Source organism: Oenanthe melanoleuca, chromosome 3 (assembly GCF_029582105.1).
Source record: "Oenanthe melanoleuca isolate GR-GAL-2019-014 chromosome 3, OMel1.0, whole genome shotgun sequence".
In the NCBI taxonomy this organism is placed as follows: Eukaryota; Metazoa; Chordata; class Aves; order Passeriformes; family Muscicapidae; genus Oenanthe; species Oenanthe melanoleuca.
The window spans coordinates 39,380,921-39,400,601 of NC_079336.1; the positions used below are offsets into that span (position 1 = coordinate 39,380,921).

The 19,681-nt window shown below is 36.3% G+C and overlaps 1 protein-coding gene across 2 annotated transcripts in view; it reads right to left on the minus strand.

Moving 5' to 3' along the window:
* Nucleotides 1–19,681, minus strand: part of ASCC3 (activating signal cointegrator 1 complex subunit 3) — a 248,206-nt gene that overhangs the window by 204,478 nt on the left and 24,047 nt on the right. For both annotated transcript variants that reach the window (XM_056487382.1, XM_056487383.1), the window contains exons 5-8: nt 5,036–5,156; nt 2,141–2,348; nt 1,273–1,414; nt 597–722 (exon numbers count right to left, since the gene is read on the minus strand). In XM_056487382.1, coding sequence (XP_056343357.1) covers nt 597–722; nt 1,273–1,414; nt 2,141–2,348; nt 5,036–5,156 — 597 coding nt within the window. The remainder of the gene's footprint in view (nt 1–596; nt 723–1,272; nt 1,415–2,140; nt 2,349–5,035; nt 5,157–19,681) is intronic.

Genomic DNA, 19,681 nt, shown 5'->3' on the forward strand with positions numbered 1-19,681 from the left:
AGAAATTTAGTTCCCTCACCTCAGCTTTTTCACCATTTTAAATCAGCAAAAGTTGAAATGTTAACATTTGTTTTACCTGCATTTTTCCTCTCTGCTCTTTACTTTCTATCATCAAAGCATTTCAAGATGCTATAACACCACATTCAACACCCCTGAACTGCATCAGACAGCAAGACTGGTGCAGAATAGTGCTGTGCAGTCAGAAGCCAAACTGTACAGGTCAAGGTACAGAAGCTCAGGCTCACTTTCTCCTGTGATCTTCAGAAGAGAACGGAATCACTGTAATACTTTCATTTCAGTGATTCAGATCACAGCTTAAAACCATAAATAACTGAAAATGTAATGCCAAAGGAATTGAGAACTCCAACTCCTCAACAAGTAGTTCAGATCAGAAATTCCTTGAATCTGAGACAACATGAAAGAGATTATATCACTGAACTATGTTCTCCAATAAATATTCTTCAAATTAGTAGTGAAGAAATTAACTATGTGCATTTACCTATCACATATCACTGGAAAAACTGGCAGTATTTCCAGTTAAATTTTTGTAATACAAAGTAGAAACTAATTTAGTATCTTTGAAATGGTATACTCACCTCATCTAAGTCTTTAATATAAACAATTTTCTCTTCAATACCAATAGGCATTGGTTCACTATGAGGGATCTTCACCTCTTCATACATTTTATTGTTTTCTCGCTGAACTGACTCTGGCAAGACCACCTAAAAATGTATTACAGGAAAATTAATTAAAAGCATGAAAACAGAAAGGGTCACTATATATAATTGAACAATGCTTTATCACTTTCCTTCAAAAAATGAATCCAAACCAAAAGCAAATCTTACTTATTCATTTTACAGATAGCACTGAACCCCTCAAATGCAAAAGAATCAGTTTTACTACTCAGAAAATAGTCCCAAAACTACCAAAAAGATAACTCTCTTTTATTAAATTTCAGAATCTTTTAGAATTTCATAAAGCATTTATTTTGTTGAAGTCAATTCAAAGGAATCAAAAAAATGAAAAATAGTATTTTAAGAATTTAAATTACCTTAGAAATAAAAGGAAATACATCAGTTGAAAAGGAGATTATTTCTTCCAGAGTCAAAATAAAAATAGAATATATCAAAGTCTTTAATACCCTCTGCAAAGAAGCACTGCTTTATACATTGGATTCTGAGAAGGAGCAGACTAAGGAAACAAAGGGAACCCTGCTGCACATTACTCATTGGGAAAGATGTGCTGTTCAAGAAGGGTCATGCACCAACATACCTTTGCACCCCCAATGAATGCTGATGTTTTCATAGCTTCAGCTCGGGAATCATAGACATGTGGATAATGAATTTTTTCGATGCTTATCTCTCTCTGTCTACCTAGGACTGGCATACTTCGAGCATTCAGAAGTGCTAGTTCTCTGTGAGGAGAAAAATACCTGCAGTAATTCTGCCCATTTCAGGCTGCCATCACAAAAACTGAGCATAGTACAAGTCAGAGCAAGAGTTGAGGAAATTAAATAAAAAAATTTTACAGTGTTACTAGCTGGCACTAGTTAGACCAAAACCTTAAAACACACGGTTTAGATAAAATTCAGAAGCACAATCCAATAAGTGCAAGGCTTTCATAAAAGCAGTTTTGACTCTTTTTAAGCAACACAGCAACACGATTTCACAGTTAGACATCAGTCTCACTATATTTTTCTCAATACAAAATACAACAGCTTATTTGCTCCTAATCCTCTCCCTCCTCTACTCCTCCCACTACCTTCTAGCTGACAACTTGGAAAATAGTACCCATTAATCTTGAGAGAGAAAAAGAAAGATAGTTCTGATAGATTTAGTACAGACTTCATAAATCCTAAGCAAGTAGTGTGCATACAGGAACTAAGAAAGATAGCCTACCCCACTAATCTGCAATTCCAGCCCACATAGATGAGATCAAGAAGATTCTCATTAAGCAAATCACTGCTTTCTTTCCTGAAAATTAGGTTTTCATATTAAAAAAAATCTACTCTTGTAATAAAACGTGACTTGAAGTCAGAATCTCCTAATCACCAAAGCAACCTAAAAGAAAATAAACTATTATGATAATGTTGAAGTAGCAATTACAACAGAAGCATTTCTCAACTTTTGGGATTTATTACCTTTGCATCCGCAGCTCTTTGGGATCAAAGCACATTTGTCCTTCTCCAGAAACTTCTCCATCTTCCCCAGCTTGTTTTTCTTTTCTGGCATTTCGTTTTTCTTCCCGACGATACTGTTTCATTAACAACTTTTCTTGTTCAGACTGAATTGTGACTTGACAACCATAATTTGGCTTAGCATTTTCTCCTATAAACTTCTTGCACTGTTCTGCAATATGATAACAGGCATGTATCTCCATAAGTACTGGATTCCATCTTTTTTCCCCAGTTTCATTCTAAAGGTTTGGGGTTTTGATGTTTGGTTTCATGGTTGTTTTGGGGGGTTTGTGTGTGTGGCTCTGAGTGTATTGTGGGTTTAAAAATAGTTGAGCTTTATGTAGACTGTGCAGCAGTTGGCCTCAGGACATCCAAAACTACCACCAGGTCATGTCCCAAAGAGAGGACATTTAAAATACACTTAATCCCAAAGCTAAAAGGACATTTTTTGTTTTCTGTGTTTATAATAACTTCATCTACAGTGGAAATGCCACTTTGCTTCTTATCACTGCTCTTATATACATGCACTGATAAGCTGGATGGTGATAACAGATTAAATAGGGTGTTTTTTTTTTTAACAGCCTCTTCACATAAGAATTAGTGCATATATACTAGATAACATGATTGTATTGAAAGCATACTCACAATGCAATCTCCTGGAACAAGTAAGAAAATCTATCCTACTCTATACAATCACAAGACTCTTTCTTTTTACATTGATAAGCAGCAGGTTTATCAAGAAGAATCTGAACCACAGAACAATTACAGTAAACAATAAATCTAGGAAACCCAAAAAATCTCAGTTACATTCACCTTTCTGAGAACAGTACTGGACAAAACCAAGACACAACCAAGTCTTTTATATACAACATCCTGGAAGAGATTTATTTTGTTTTCATTTTAACAATATTGGTGGTTTTAAATGATATTTTTCAAAATTCTGCAATTCTGCAAACAGATTATTAGTTTATATGTGTCACTGAATATTAAATATTTAACTCAGTACTTCTGCAGCCAAACTCTGAAGTGAAAAACTTGAAAACCTTTTTCCACCAAATAAACCCACTTGACTGACATTTTGAACAATTTGTGCTGCTTAGTTTTCACCTACAGCAACAGTGAAACTCCTACATCTCACAGCATGCATACTGGATAAGGCAACAATAACTTGTTAAAGAGCATTGAAAAAATTCTAATAAACTGTCAAAATGTCCACATTAATTCCATCATGTCTGCAGCTTTAACTTTCTCTCTCTCATCCTAAAAGGGGACAACAATGGATGCAATTTCCAGCCCAAATTTAATTCAGACTGAACACATTAAGGCAAAGAAACATTACCTGATTTGTCTGATAAGCACAACAATCATCTTTACTGCCACAGAAGTAAATTACGTAAGAAATAGTCAAGGAACTGGTGCAAAAATGCAGTTTTTAAAAAATGCAATTTTTTAAAGGCACAAATTACTCAAAGTTGACTAAACTTCTGCAGACAGAAATTAGTCCCTTCCCCAAGTAAAATTTTAGAAAGATAAGACTTCCCTAAGACTATTAAAAATACCATTCTGACCCTTAAAAAGGAAAAAAACCTTATTAAAATTAAAAGACTGAATTCGGGGCCAAGAACATCTTCAATCTCAGAAAAGATACCCTAAATATCACTAACTTTTTTACCACAGTTAAAGAAGGATTCTCTCATCAGTGAAAAAAAAACATAAAATCAGTTATGCTTTTCTATTGTCTGAAAAACATAACATTGAAAATATTCTTCCTCCGCGTTCTAGCAGAAATTACTGTGATAGATTTTACTGATGGCATAATGAAGAATAATTTCATAAAAGCTTCCAAAATACTAATTCTGCTAAGTGAGAAGAAAACACTCCTGTGACTAAACTCTATACATATGAGAAAAATGCATGAATTCCATTTCTACTGAATACATTTTAATTTCTTATTTGATTACCAAAGAAGGGAAAACTACCAGGACAGAAAGCCTTGTCATATAGCAAGACATTCATCTTTGAAATCATGAACAGGCAAAACTAACAGCTGTTCACATGAGTTTAGACTAACCATTAGCACAGCAAGAGATGAACTTCTGAACACTTGCTTATGTCACATTGCATAAGGGGTCATTTGCATTTTAAAATTATTGTAGAGATACATGAGTCCACCATTACTGGCTCTATACACATTTTTCTAACTCCATATGCTGTGAACACAACGGGCTGCATGGTGCTATGCCCATGTAAGATTTATCCCAAGTCACAATCCATATGCTACAGATTAATTTTTGTCAGAGAAGAAAGTAATAAAACTTGTTTTAAAACAATGATCTGTAAAACTTATTTTAAAATAATTATTCGGTGCAGACAAATTAACTTATAAAAGCAATAATGACAGTACAAAACCTGAATCTCTTTTTTCCCCCTCTCACTTGTTAATGCTTAAGCTTGACTTTATTATTTTCAAAAGTGGTTGTTACTGTGCTTTTCTTCCCCAAGCCCTACATTAGATGCTAATACAAAGTAGATAGGAAGCAGGAAATCAAATGAGGAATAACAGAAGATCAGATTATTTCCAGAGTAATCCATTAAAACAGGAAAAGTGCAATTGTTAATATATTCAAAATCTGCACATGCCCACAGGCAGTTGAAAACTAAATAAATATATGCAATTTGTATTTGTTTCCTCTGTATAATCCTTTGTTTAAGCTCAGGAATACATTCCCCCCTTGTCTCCTGAGATTTTTTTGCTTGTTTCTTAATTACACATGGACAGTAATACTGCTAGAAATAGAACAGAACAGTTAAAAAACTACTTTTTATCTGATTTGGAACAAAGACTTTGTAGTCACTTACCCTGGAGAGCCTGGAACCTGTTATCATTTGAACAAGTCAAAGATCTTTGCAGAATCAGAGATCTGTTCTGTAGGAGTTTCTCTATGAGTTCAAAACCTTCAGGGCCTAGCAGTTCAAATAACTACAAAGAAAATAAAGTCATAAGTCACATCCAAATGTACATAAATTTATGAAGAGGACTGCAATATTTCCATCCTTGGCAACATCATATCTGTTGACAATATCTAACAAATTAATGAATTTCAACTCCCTGTAATTCAACCCAAAGGGTATAATTTCTAATAACAGGTTCTCTATTACAAAAAAGGAGAAATACAGAAAGTTTTCAGTTGGAAATATTTAAAAATCTGTTAATTTTGCCTGTTAAGTAAAACTCACTTTCTCTTGGGGATTCTTGTAAAAAAATTAACTCTTCTCAAGACTAAACTGTACAGATTTTTATGGTTATTTACATATGCTACAAATTTACTTCTCCATAATCTATGCAGATGAATCAAGAGAAGCAATGTTTTCTCATGAAAGTCAGGTATGTAGGGAGTTATTCCCTTTTTAGTCACCAAGAGTGTAGCCTACTGCATCTTCACAGGCTCATCCTACAAAAAAAATCATAGATGTGGAGTACAGCAGGAATATGAAGAAACAGTTCAGATGACACTAGTACTGACTTCTGTCTATAGTACTTGTACATATAATCCTGTGTGCAATTTGAACACATGATGTAAGTGATGTTCACCAGAAGAGAATTCTGTACTAGTAAGTGATATTTTGGACAAATGATTTTCTTACTCAAATGATTCTCTTTTAGCAGGTTAGATAAACACAGTTCCCTATTTAAAGTTCCATTTTCCACATAATATTGGCTTTTAATGGAAAAAACCCCACCCAAAACATTAAAAGCACTTTCATCTCTATCTTATCTATAATTATTTTGTCAAAAATCAAAGCATTACAGTAAGCATTAAGTTACTCAAAATCCATTCTTGATTTTTACTACTGCTTAAAACAATTTCTTCTCTATTTTTTTCAATTTCCAAAAAGGAAAACAGGGCAGTTTCTCCTTAGTGCTTTTTGAATTTTCTGCTAATATTATCCATCTAACTTCAAGAATCTGGTAAGAATAAAATGTATAATGTACTTTGATGTGATGTTCTATGAAAGAGTAAGAGAAAAAGAGAAAGTTTGGCTCTATAGGATTCAAGTATTTCTGTTCTAACTATAAAATGAGAGAGAGATCTGTTACTCTTCGATATTTTATTTGCCCACTCCATAACAAAGAATTTTTCTGTGGCTTTCTGTGACTACTGCCCTTGGGGAACACCTTGAGATAACTTTATGTTGCCTCTCCATGCATTTGCAGAACTCTAAACATTGTAAATGGCATCAAATCAATGATCCCTTTTTTCAGGCCAATCTGCACTTCGTAATACAGGCTGTCATTTCAAAATAAGGAAGGGAAAAAAAAGAAAAAAGTGTTACTCCAGGCCCTCAGGGGTTTCTCAGAAAACATAAGGTTTGTGCAAATTAGTACAGTCATGGTGCAGCTTGCAGAGACCATGAACTAAAAGCTGAAAGGTATAAAGTCTTGTATTTCTTTCATTAGAGTAACCAGTGATGGCAAACTGGAGAAATAGGCTCCAGAAAAAGTAAAATAGGAGAATACAATAAATGTATAAATAGAAGATTTTCATAATTAACAAACTTCAAAAATATAGGGTAGAGAATTGCTGGTCAGACAATTCTGCTGTCAGGGATCTCAAGTTATGATGGATTTCCCTTTATCCAGCCTTCACTAGCACTGATCATTCATTCTTCTATTTTGCATAGCCATTTATTGCCACTTTACAGCATTTTATACACATTTTAACTCATATTATCTAAAGGTATAAGATGACCTTGTATTTACATTTCAAAAGAAAGTGGCAATTTAGTACTGGTAAATTTGAGTAGGTATTTTCCAGGGGTAAATGCTTAAGAAAGGGAGGGAAAAATAATCACAGAAGCAACAAGTAAAGAAATTTATTTGAAATAGCTTAATTGTATAAAGAACTGAACACAAACTTGTCTCGACTTTGCTAATGATTTGTCGACTGTGGAATGCCAGCAACACAGGGAAATTAAATTCTTTCAATTCAACCAGATCTGGGCTCAAACACTAATTTCTCATCAAGGCAGCAGACACAATGTAAGCACATTCAGACTTAGTATGTTGCTCCCCCAAAACCCCCAAACTCACACCACCACCATCACCATCAGAAAACAAGTAACACACTAGCCCTAAAACACCCAATGTAGATCTCTATCTTTGCACAGGACTCCAAAACATCTCTCACTGGAAGTTGTTAAGAATGATCTAGAAAAGCATCAGTCAGAAAAGATGGGATTTGCTGGGGAAATAAGTAACACCCTTTTTTTTCTGAATGGGACCATGTTTTTCCCCTCCTGTTTTCCCAATATATCCTGAAACAAAAACCATCTGCATTACACTCTTCACCCAGTTAGAACAGCAGAACCTCCCAAAGAAGCAGCAATGTTACACAATGCATTCTACTTCATAGTCAGGGATCAAGCAAGAACTCCAGCCACAGTGAGACAGGGGTTCAATGGAAGAGCACCAACATGAAATTGGACATCCTGGTCTCCAGACACCCTACCAGTCAGAGAGAGCAAAACCCATACAATACTACATGCCAGACTCTGCAACACCTCTCTGGTGAAAGTCACTCCATTTTGCCTTCTTGATGGGTAGACAGATACTCATTTGCTACCAGCAGTTTGAGAGCTGCCTTTTTGCCACCTAATTAATTTTGCTGCTGCCTGAACATAAAGGAGGCGTTCAGGACATTTTAAACATCTAAGACAGGCTAAGCTCATTGCTCAAGAATGAGGGGAAAAACCAAAACAATACAGAAGACCAGAAGCAATGACCTGTTCTTATAGACATCTCCCACACTCACCAGAAGCCTGCGAGAGCTCATGGGTGGAAAAAAACAACTGAGAGCTAAACCAAGCAGAAGTACTGAGAGACAAAGAATAAGTTACAGAGCAAGATCTATCACCACCACCCACTGATGGTAGCAATAGTGACAATGCTAGAAAAAGTTTGCAAAAACCAGAAATAACTAAACTTGAGAACTCGCAAGACAAAAATATTATTAATATTCATATTTTTTCATACTGTAGGAGTAATTAATTGCCTTCTAATTAAAGTATTAATAACTATCAAAGAACACTGTTGTTTCAAAGTATAATTCTTTACCTTATCATTTTTTGATGCTTATGAAAACATGTCCAAGCAGGAGGCTTATTACTATCAAAATCAGAGCAGTATAAAGAGAAGTAAAATAAGCCCTTAGAAACACCTTCCCCCCATTCCTCTCTCCCTCCCAGCTCTCCCTCCTCCCCCAGTGGTGCAGGGAGACAGGAATAGGGTCATGGTCAGTTCATCACCTGCAGTGTCTCCCACTGCACAGGGAGGGGAGTCCTTCCCCTGCTGCACTGTGGGGTCCCTCCAAGGGGAGACAACTCCCCATGAACTCCTCCATGTGAGTCCATCTCACAGACAACAGTCCCCCTCAAGCTGCTGCAATGTGGGTCACTCTTCCACGGGGTGCAGTCCTTCAAGGACAGGCTGCTCCTGCCTGGGCTCCCCACAGGGTCACAAGTCCTACCAGGAAACCTGCTCCAGCATGGGCTTCTCTCTCCATGATCTGCAGGTCCCTGCCAGGAGCCAACTGCATGATAATTTTTCATCTTGTTAGATGCGTTATCACAGAGGTATTACCACCATTTCTATCTGGCCCAGCCTTGATCCACAGCACATCCATCTTTGGTGCTGCCAGACATGGGAGAAGTTCCTAGCAGCTTCTCACAGAAGCCACCCTTGAAGCACCCCCTGCTGCAAAGGCTTGGCCATGTAAACCCATTCCACCAGGGTAGGTGCTAGCATTTCAGATTTGATATGTTACTATATATTCTGGCCTGAAAAACTGATGCACAAGACTCTGATAGTAGGCAAAGGAATCTGCTGAATATTCATAGTTGACTTTCTATTAAGTTATAATGAGATAAACTAGACAATGGTCAACAGATGGAGAGACTGTGTGTCAATCAGCAGTTTCTTGAATCCCAGCCAAACTATGACACTCCTTGAAGTCAGTAATAGGTTGTGCCCAAAAGGCAATCCTGACTGCCTTTGCTAACAAAGGTCCCACATGACTTCAGCTACTACTCTGTAATCATAAAGACATAGATGAGTGAGATATATGGTCACTGATATTTGTTTGAGTGATTTTTGCATTTCATTTTATTTGCTTAATATCTGGAACAAAGCATATTGAGTAGTCAATGTAGGAACAAAAGGACAAGATGTGTTGTAGTGCATTAGAAAGGTGAGGCAAGGTCCCCATGGAGATGATTTCTCCTGAATATATGCTACTCTATGGATAAGGCAAAGAGGCAGGCAAGAGTCTTACATATAGACAGCAGTCTATCTGCTGGAGTTACCAGAAAGGTGTTGAACCCCAATGAGACACATGACATAGCAATTTTTTTCAAGTAAGGTTCAGCTGTAAAAAAGTACATCTTTATGTTCAAGACTGGAATGAGATTTTACTTTGAATGTTAAATAGTACTATTCTCTTTTCAATTCTATAAAGTATAATTTACAAGGAGCTTTGGAGGTCCTCAAATATGAGGCATGGAACTGTGAGTAATACTTTGACATCATAAACTATCTGCCATCACAAGGGCATTTTCTTGACTTCTACATCTTCCTTGAGGTGGCAAAGAACCCTATAAATCTCAGAAAATATTTTGTCTTACAAGTGCACACAAAAATAGACAATGAACAGTCCTTGTACCTTGCTGTTCTACAGGAATGAAACAGAAACCCAAATTCAGCCAACCAGTGGTTGTCCTCTGTATCTTAAATATTGCTTAATAGGCCTAAACCTATTTATTTGATTATCAGTTTTGATTACATATAATTCTTTACTATTTGTCTTATAATAAAAAAAGAGCACAATTTCAATTTGATTAAAATGTTCCTTCAGCTCCTTGTGCAAATCCATACTAAAACTGCCTACCATATCTGAAAAAGAGACAAGCACAAAATAACAAATCTTAGCAAATTTTCTCAATGTTCTTATGTGAAAATAAGTAGACTGGAGAGATCATCATCACCATCATCAATATTTTAACAGAGACTAATTAGAAACTTAGATGCTCTTATTTTGAAAATTTAAATACATAGCTACAAGGCAACTTCTACCAGCTTATTTAGCCTGAAGACTTTGGCAAATAGAAATAATGTCAAACAGTAGCTACAAACAGCAGACTACTGAATTGCCTTATGGAAAGGAAACCCTGAAGACAAACTGAAATGTAGAAAACCTCACTGTTATATGATCCCTTAAACTAGTGTTTATTTTCAGAAGTATGCTGGGATAAGTTGTTAATGATTTTTGACATTTAAAAAAGCCCTGAAACTAGATAACCACTGCACTGGCAACTTTTCTTACCTGCAGATACGAGGGCAAGGAATTCTGACATTACCCAGCAGAAAACATACATTTATGGAAGGGATTTCTGTATCCAAATCAATTTGATTTTTTTTTTTCAGGGATGAGGATTTAAGAACTTCTAAAATAGCAGTGGTTAGCACAGAATTCTATTCTGCAAAAGGCAAAAACCTCCAGGTTATCTCAAAGGATAGCAATTCCCAGATCTGCCCATTTCAGGAGAAGGATTTGGCTGAGTGTGGATCCCAGTGTAATTACTTACAGAGCAAAACAAAATACCAGCAAGCTAAGGAACTGGTTTATATTGCTTAACAGAGGTGAATGACAAAGAGCAGCAAGAGACCCTGGAAGCTAGTTTTATCCCAATTAGGGTAGTCAAGTCAGAATTTTAACATCCTCTGCTGGACCCAGCAGGTTACCCAGGAAAATGGACTATGACCACCAACCCCAGGCTGTGAACTCCAGCACCCTGGGTAGACACACACGAGTGGGTGAGAAGAAAACAAGGCAAGCTTTGGCCTGAAACAGTATTTTATATTGTTTTAGTAGTGTGCAGGAAAAAAAAAATATTTCAGAAGATGGAAGATTATTTTAAAGCCCAGCTTTCCAAGGAAAGCCGAGTTACCACATCACTGTGCATTTAGCAGTGTGTGAACTAACAAGAGTTCAGCCTCCTCAGTAACTTCCAGTTTTGACATAGGGACAGAAGTGTTCAGGTCCAGTAGTGGAGACAGACTTGAGTGACTGCTCTTTGTGCCTCCTGCCCTAATTCCCTGGGAGGCTGCAGCAGGAGCACAGTGGTGCTCCAGCTCCTGCTCAGCCAGCCAAGCTGCGGCAGCACGGCGGAACAGAAACCAGCCCTGCAGGAAACCTGGTCCTGCCACGTCCACAGGGCTAGGGATTTCTTTGTGGGTTTTCCTCCTCCACACCTTCCACAGAATGATTTGGAGGAAAATGGTTTCGTGCCTACTTAATAAGACAGCCTTAATGTTTCAGGTGCCATCTGACTGCATTTCTTGCACAACTCCTATTTCCTTATGTCTCTGTGTGCATGTGAGAAGAACTCAGGATCAAAGAAAATAAAAAGGGAAAAGTTCCACCAGCTACAGACTGGCTTTCTCTAAAAAAAGATCTCATTAAGTTTAATAATATATTGAAACTGATTCAAAAGGTATCATTAATAGATCAAGCCTCATACTGGCTCAAAGATAAAACATGCTTTCTCTCAGTACAAAACTGAAGTAGAGAGTTGACAGGAAAGAGGAAACGTTATTGACAGGAAGGACAGTGAACAGCTCTCAGTACCAGGATTAAGCCTACCATTTCTTGGCTCTCTCTGTGGCTCTTTCATCATTTCTTAAGTTCTATCCCTAAAAAAATGCACTCAAATGTCATTCAATTGGGTTTTTTTATGAAGGGAGACAGCATGGTTCTGTTTTCATGAAAAGAAAAAGTTTCCTATCGTCTGTGGGGTTTCAACAGTCCTTGGACAACAATAAAGCTGTATACTTCTGGATTTAAAAATATGAAGTCCACAACTGAAAAAGAGGCAAAATGTATCCAAAATAAGGATTATTTTCTCTACATGAAAGGGGAGCAGATAAGCTCTATGGTCAAGAATAATGAGACCCAAGCTTTCTATTGTCTGAATATAAAACTCCTGGTAATTTTAATAAAATTACAAAGAAAATAGGAGCTTGAAAAGCCAGTCTCATGCCAAGTTAGAAGCTTTGATGATAAGATAAAGATAAAACACCACAGGGGTGATCCACATATACCTGTACTTTCCCTAAATGGATACTGCTTTTATGAACGAGGCAATGGGGAATAGGCTTTGTGATATGTTAATTTGTTAGGGCTAGAAAGTCATTACACTGAACAAAAGGAAGTGCCACTTTGACACTTCAAACCAAACATGTTTTATGAGAGAAGTTGCTTTGACATCAAAATATCATATGTCATGCGAGGGTACACACACACAAAACTAAAAGCTAATGTCATAATTTCATGGTACATTAAGAAAAATGGAGATTAAGCTACATCAATATATTATCATATGTGAAGTTTTCATGTGGCGTTGCATATACATAGCAATGAACATTTAAATTAGCTGGTTTTAAGCCAAAATGAATGTTAAACTGTAGCTTTTGGAAATGTTCTCTCAAAGGAGCCTCACAACAAGAGCTATTCCACTTCCTTATTGATTTTGACTAAGAAATAATTAGAAGAACAGCTTGAATTTTCTACTATGTATCATTTTCTATTGTAAACTTGTGTGTGAAGAGTTATTAAGAGACAAACCTAAAAATTTAGCAAACAGTTACATAAAAGGAATACAATTGCAACAGAAATTTAGTCTAACCTCAGGAATGTTCCTTGGCAAAAATCAAAATTGTCCAAAGACAAAAGAGAAGGCACATAGCTTTTAGAGAGATTTGGAGATGAAATTCCAGATGAGTTCAGGAAGAATATACACAAATCATGACATAATAGAAAGTATTTAAAAATACTATTTTAAAAATTGCTTTGACTGTAAGCACTACCTTTCGTTCATTATGTTTCAGATGCTTAAAAAAAGCTACTGCATATTGTTCTTCCATGTTTTCTCATAAGTATCTTATCTCTGATACCTCAGCTGGAGATTCATAACCACTTGTAAACATTCAGAAAAGGATCCTAGATAAGTTTCCTAAACTTATAGCTAACTTTACAATCATGATTAGTAACAGCCACAGTAAGGGCTGGCTGAAGAGTTATTCTCCAGTAGCAAATGATGAACATTTCTGGAACTCAAATATGTACTTCCACTTCTTTCCAAAAATAAGCCATTAATAACTTTTAAAGTGCCTTATATGATTTTCAGATAACATTTTAACTATCACTTCAGACTTTGTTCAATACTGCAAAAACAAGGTACCCAGTGAACAGTGGTTCAATAATAATGAAAAAATATCAGCAGCAGAAAGCATGTAACAGATACAGGGACATGTCAATACAACTTGTGAAAATTTCCATTGCTAAAAGTAGTAGTCTAGCCAAGGCCTACATAAAACTGACAACTGAATATTTATTGAAAAAATACTAATCAACTTCTGATTCTCAGTGGCTGCTTAAAGCCCTTACCAGCAACTGAACAGCCATGTCCAAATGGAGCAATCAGGTATCTTACAGCATCCTGAAGGACATCTCACAAGTAGACAATTGCTCTGTGCTTAACAGTTCTGAGAGTTGATTCTCATGCATTTTTTTTTGTTACTGCAAAAGTTGGGCTAGAACTGGGAACCAGCCTCCCCAGAATCTGAACGTTTATTGAAAATCTTGGTGAGATTGTTCCTTGCTAAGACAACAGACAGTATTCATGAAAGGTTTGTTCTATGCTGCCAGTCTATTGCTCCCTTCCTCCCTCCTTCTGAGTGCCTTTTCCTGCAAGCCACAGTCCATTGACGTACTCCTCCCACACTAAATATGTTTGTATTACTGCTACTTCTTTGCATCAAAGCAGACTGGCAATTTTATTTTTTTTTATATATATTTCATTTCCTCAGTTTTCCATGCTTTATTTCACATGCTTTATTTCCATGGTTTATTTCACATTTCCTCAGTTTTCCATGCTTTATTTCCATGCTTTATTTCACATTTCCTCAGTTTTCCATGCTTTATTTCGCATATGATGGACCTCCTGTGAACCCTTTTCCAATTATTACAGCACCTTCTATATACAGTAAAGATGAAGTCATCTCCTGAAACTGCCTTCTCCATCAGTAAGCATTCTATATTAACACATTCTCCACTTAAGATCAACTGAAAAATGTAGTTATAATACTGAAAGTATCTGGCAGTGCTTACAATGAAGACCTTTAAAGTCTTTACAATGCGACATAAACATAAAAATGCTGATGTCTTTAAAATATGTTCTGTCACAAAAAAATGTGCTTCTCATTTTTGGAGGCTTTTAATATAAGTATCTACATAGCTGGATGAATATTTTTATGTTTTCAGCATCAGCATTTTTTTAAAGAATGACAATTTAAGTAGCATGTCAATCTGTTTAACATTTAATTTGATTACTTCAAGCAAGGAGTGTCAGTAGACTACTCATTCTAGAATTCCCCTTGCAAATTCTACTCAGCTCATTTCCACAGTTTTGTTTTGTCCTCTGATGAACTTCACATGAGTACAGAAAGGTATAATCATGGCTTCTACATGACAAAATCAAGTACCACAATTTTTTGCCATTCTTACAGAAAGTGTCCACAAATCTAATAATCACAAATTGAGGTCTTCAATAAACATTGCTGAGTAATACAAGATAGCAATATACAACTATCTATACAATATGCAGCATTCATACTGTATTTAATAGAAGTAATAGGACAAGTAATATCAGATTCTGAAGCACAGAAAGCTTTTGTTGCACTCCTGCAGAGCTCATGCCTAGCTTCAGCACAGCAATAACATGTTAAGTTTAGAGGCCTAGAGAAATTCTGCACCTTGACAGAAGTACACACGTGAAACACTTAGTTTTAATATCAAATATCCAAGTTCTTCCCTGTATTAATTCATATTGGAAAGCTGTTTCATAACACCTCTTATATTTCCTTAATAAATTTGATATCTCATTAAAAAAATTGTTCATGCTCAAAAGGCAAAGTTTTTTTACAAGCTCCCCAAAACTATTTTGCCTTTTGAAGAAAAAACTATGTCTATTGTCTGTTCACATGAGTATTCAGTATTTATTAAATTGTTTATGTAGTCATTACTACATCTGCTTATGTCAGTTTTTCAAGATTTTTTTTATTAACAGTGTAAAATTCAGCAGATTAACTACACTTTACCATTTTAACTAAACAGTCAGTGTGTAACCAGATACCTAGTTCCTCTGTGGGAAAGTCTCATAAAAATGCCCCAGCACCATAACATCTTCTAAGTGGCAAAATTTTCCCAAGCAATGTAGAAACACATGTTAGTGCAAACCTATTTTGTAACAGTGCTATTTTGTTGGCTGTGGGTGTATAACACCAGCTAGGTTCAGAAATCACCTCTGTAAAATAAGTTAAAAATAAGTGTAGACTAGTACAAGTAGTAAACAAAAACACCTTCTGAAATCAAGGAAAAAATCTCCAACTGATTTTAATGATGCCCATATTTTATCCCAGGGGTTTTGCCTTTGCTCTTACATGCAAATAATTATTATTTTAAATTAGATTAAATTTTCCTATTTCTTACACTTAGGACAATCACATCAGCCATTTCACCACTGACTTCAGTTTCTGGCCAATTTAATTTTTTCATTTCCTAACAAAATGTACTGTTTACTTATGCTTCAGTACATAACGCTATTTATTGTATTTCAGATGGTATTCCCACTAATTTTCTAAAAATTATATATTAACTCTACTTATACTGTCCTCAAGTTCTGCCAAATTGCATTTTGACATCAAAGTTGAGTTTCTTCCCCTAAGAGTGACTTAAAGAAAACCGTGCAGGGAAAATAGCAGCCTTGGTTCTGCTTCAGATGAGTTAGAGAAGCTGTGGCTGGGAGTCCTATGCCTGAAGAGATGAGCAGCAGAAAAGCCAAGCTTTGGTTTTGACAGGGAACAGATAACCCTCTGGGAGCAATGAAGCATACACAATTACACTGATGTGCTGAGCTACTGACAGGTAAAACTGAGTTTCCAACATCAGAGCATTTGGAGGAGCCAAGCCTTTGCAAAGTCCAAAACTTGGCATACTACAAAGCAGCAAGAAGCTGATACTTCAGGTCCTATTTTGCTTAAGAAAAGCAAAGTAAACATCTCCTTTCACACCTGCACACTGCACTTTTCCGACAGTGAAGGTCAGCTTGTAACTAGGGAAATGGCTACACAGAATATGCAAACAAGCTCCACTTGCCCTCTGAGCCAAGTAATAGTATCAGGCAAATATTTAGTCAGAGCCAATTGCATTGTGCACAGACAGTGAAGCCTGTTTCTTGAAAGCACTTCTCTTGGAGCCTGCACAGCATGTCAGATGAATGATCTCAAAACTAGCACCTGAAGAAAAAAATTGTCTGCAAAAAAAATGAAATGCTGAATACTTTTCACAGTCCATGCTATAAGGTGAAGAGCTTATGCTCTTAATATAAATTACATATTCAGACTGCCCAGGGAATCACTCTCAATACAGACCTAAGAATTATTTAAGTGAATTCAGGTTCAGAAATATAAGCTAAGTATTTCTCAGGTCATCAGATTTTTGGATACTAATAGTTAAAACAAAGTTTTTATGCACAAATGTTACTCTGGAAAGCAATGAGCAAGATGTAAAGAGAGAACAGGGTCTGCAGTGTTTGCTACTGACAACCCCCCTACCCCACTAGCGGGAAATAAAATCTACATACACTTTCCAAGTTTTATTCTAAAACAAAATGCTTGTGATGTTGTGCAATGTCCTATAAGGTCTTCAATTTATTTACCTGAAGGGGTGAATAAATGCGTGCAGTCTGTAGGAACTAAAAAATTATTTTGCAGCTGGTTTGCCTTATGAGCTCTAAAATACACTTTCTTATTGAACTGTATTTTAATGCCATCTCAGAGTCTTTCATTTGTCTTAGCTTGCTCATAGAAAAAAACCCTAATATTATTCACATAAATAATGTCAGGCTTTTAAAGGGTATTAGAAATTCAGTCACATGAATTAAGACTTTATGTAATTTTCTCTTATAAGAATAATGACTATTACAGGTTGCTGTTTAATGCAAGAAATTAAATGAATTATTTTTCTGGACAACAAATGTCTGTTATTTAGATAGATACTTAATTTAGGAAACCAAATTAACACATCTGAAATTGAGGTCACTTTAAAACTTAATTGAGATTACTTGCAACACAAGGACTATTTATTTCCTGTATACAATAATTCATTAATTAAGTTTCGCATAAGGTTAAAATGCAAGTACTTAAAGAGGCACACTCCACTTGCTTATTATGATATTCTACTAATGCCAAACTTGTTACAAAACAAGCTTTTAATCTAAACAAACCCAAACATATTAGGGTAAGGCATTGATTTTTTGGTAGGAAATTAATCAGGGAAAATGAAGACTTAATGGGAAATGAGGTGTAAATATAACATACAATTTTTTTAGATATAAATATAACATACAAACTTTCTCCAATTACCTCTATTTTATCATTTGAAATGGCAGAATCACAAAATGGCTGAAGTTAGAAGAAATCTCTGAAAATTATCTAGTCTCCTGGGCTGGAGATTCCACAACCTCTTGAGCTCCTGTATCTGACCATCCTGACAAAAAAAATTTACATTTTCATAGAATACCCTGTAATGCAATTTCTGTCCACTGTCTCTAGTCCTGCCATCTGGTATCACCAAGAGAAGTCTGGCTCCATTTTCACCATGCCCTCACCACCAGGTCTGATCAGATTCTCAAGACTTCCCTTCTCCAGCCTGAGCAACCCCAGCGTCCTCAGTCTCTTCCTGTATGTTGGATGCTCCAGTCCTTCACCATCCCAGTGGCCCTTTGATGGCCTCAGTCCAGTATGTCCACACCTGACATCAGTCTACACCTTTCAGATTTTATTACTGCTCAATTGGCCAAGCATAAGAGTATGATGTTAATTAAGAAAGTCTAATATTTAAGTTTTAACTACAGACAGTTTTCATAGCTTTTGCTTTGTGTTTGTTCTCCATTTCATAAGCAAACTGAACCAAGTATACCTCTGAATAAAATACCATCAATAATAAAGTAAAAAGATATGAAAATCCACAAATTCTCCAGGTTAAGCGGCAAGTACTGATCAAAGTCAGTCTAGACACACATTTTGTCATGATCAGACCACCATGTGAAATGAAACTTAAACACTTTTTTAATTAAAACTTTTTCATATTCAGGGTGTGTATGTGTATTGTTCAAATAAGCATCAGATAAAGTAAGTGATGGTAATCTAAGAACTGCATGACTTTTTGAAAGACAATCATGATAGGGGAACAACATACAATTTTCCTTGCAAGCACTGTGAAACACCAAGTAGAGTTTCCCCTGCAAAATATCCAGCAAACATAACAGTGGACATTATGCAGGAAAATTTAAGGGGTCTTATCACCTTTATCAACCAATCGCTTTTTAGAGTAACATCCTACTTAATATTTAAAAATAAAAATCTTTTTGGAAAACAAAGGTCGACTGTACCTGAAAGACCATAAAATATTATCCATTATCTGTCAAGCTCTTTGGGTGCCATTCTGATCAGACCTAACAACGCTGACCAGTCCCAATTTACTGTGATTGATGTGCCCGCTGACTTGCAAGCTGCAGTGGAAGGTTGCTACTCCTATTGCCAAATCTGTTATTGTTTTGGTTTAGACAGAAAGAATTTTTAAAAGCAGAGTATCATTGCTGCAGGCTGAAGGATATATAGTTCAAGAAATGCAACTTAGCTTTCAAGTATCAAGAAAACACATTGAAATCCAAGAATCTTATTAAGTTCAACAGGGACAAGCATAGTCCAGGAGTGCAGCACAGGCTGGGATCTATCCATCTGGGGAGCAGACCTGCAGAAGTGGAGCTGGGGGTCCGGGTGAACAACAGGCTCAATGAGTGAACATGGTGGTGCTGGGGCAAAGATGCCAACAGGATCATGAGTGGCATCACAAGGGCATTATCAGCACAGAAAATGAAGTCAATTTCCCACTCTACTCAGGGCTTGTCAGGCCATGCCTTGAACATAGTCAGATTTGGTCCCTTCTATATTTAAAAGATGTGGGCAGGCTGCAGAGAGTCAGGAGAAAGGCCACAAATATGATCCAAGGACTGGGAAGCCTGCCATGTGAGGAAATGCTGAGTGATGGTTTGCACAGCCTTGAGAAATGAAGGCTTAGGGGAGATCTCATCACTGTGTTCTAGTACTGAAGGGTGCCTTACACATAAGATGCAAGAATCCTATTTAGAAGGATTCCCATGGAAAGGACAGGGCAATAGGTACAATTTAATGCTGGAAAGATTTTTATTGAGCCCAAGAAGAAGATTTTTCACAATGAGAAAAAATCAGTCATTCCAACGTCATGTTCTATGAATCTATTTATTGGCTCATGTCCCTACAGCAGGAAGTAATTTCAGTGTATTTTCCTT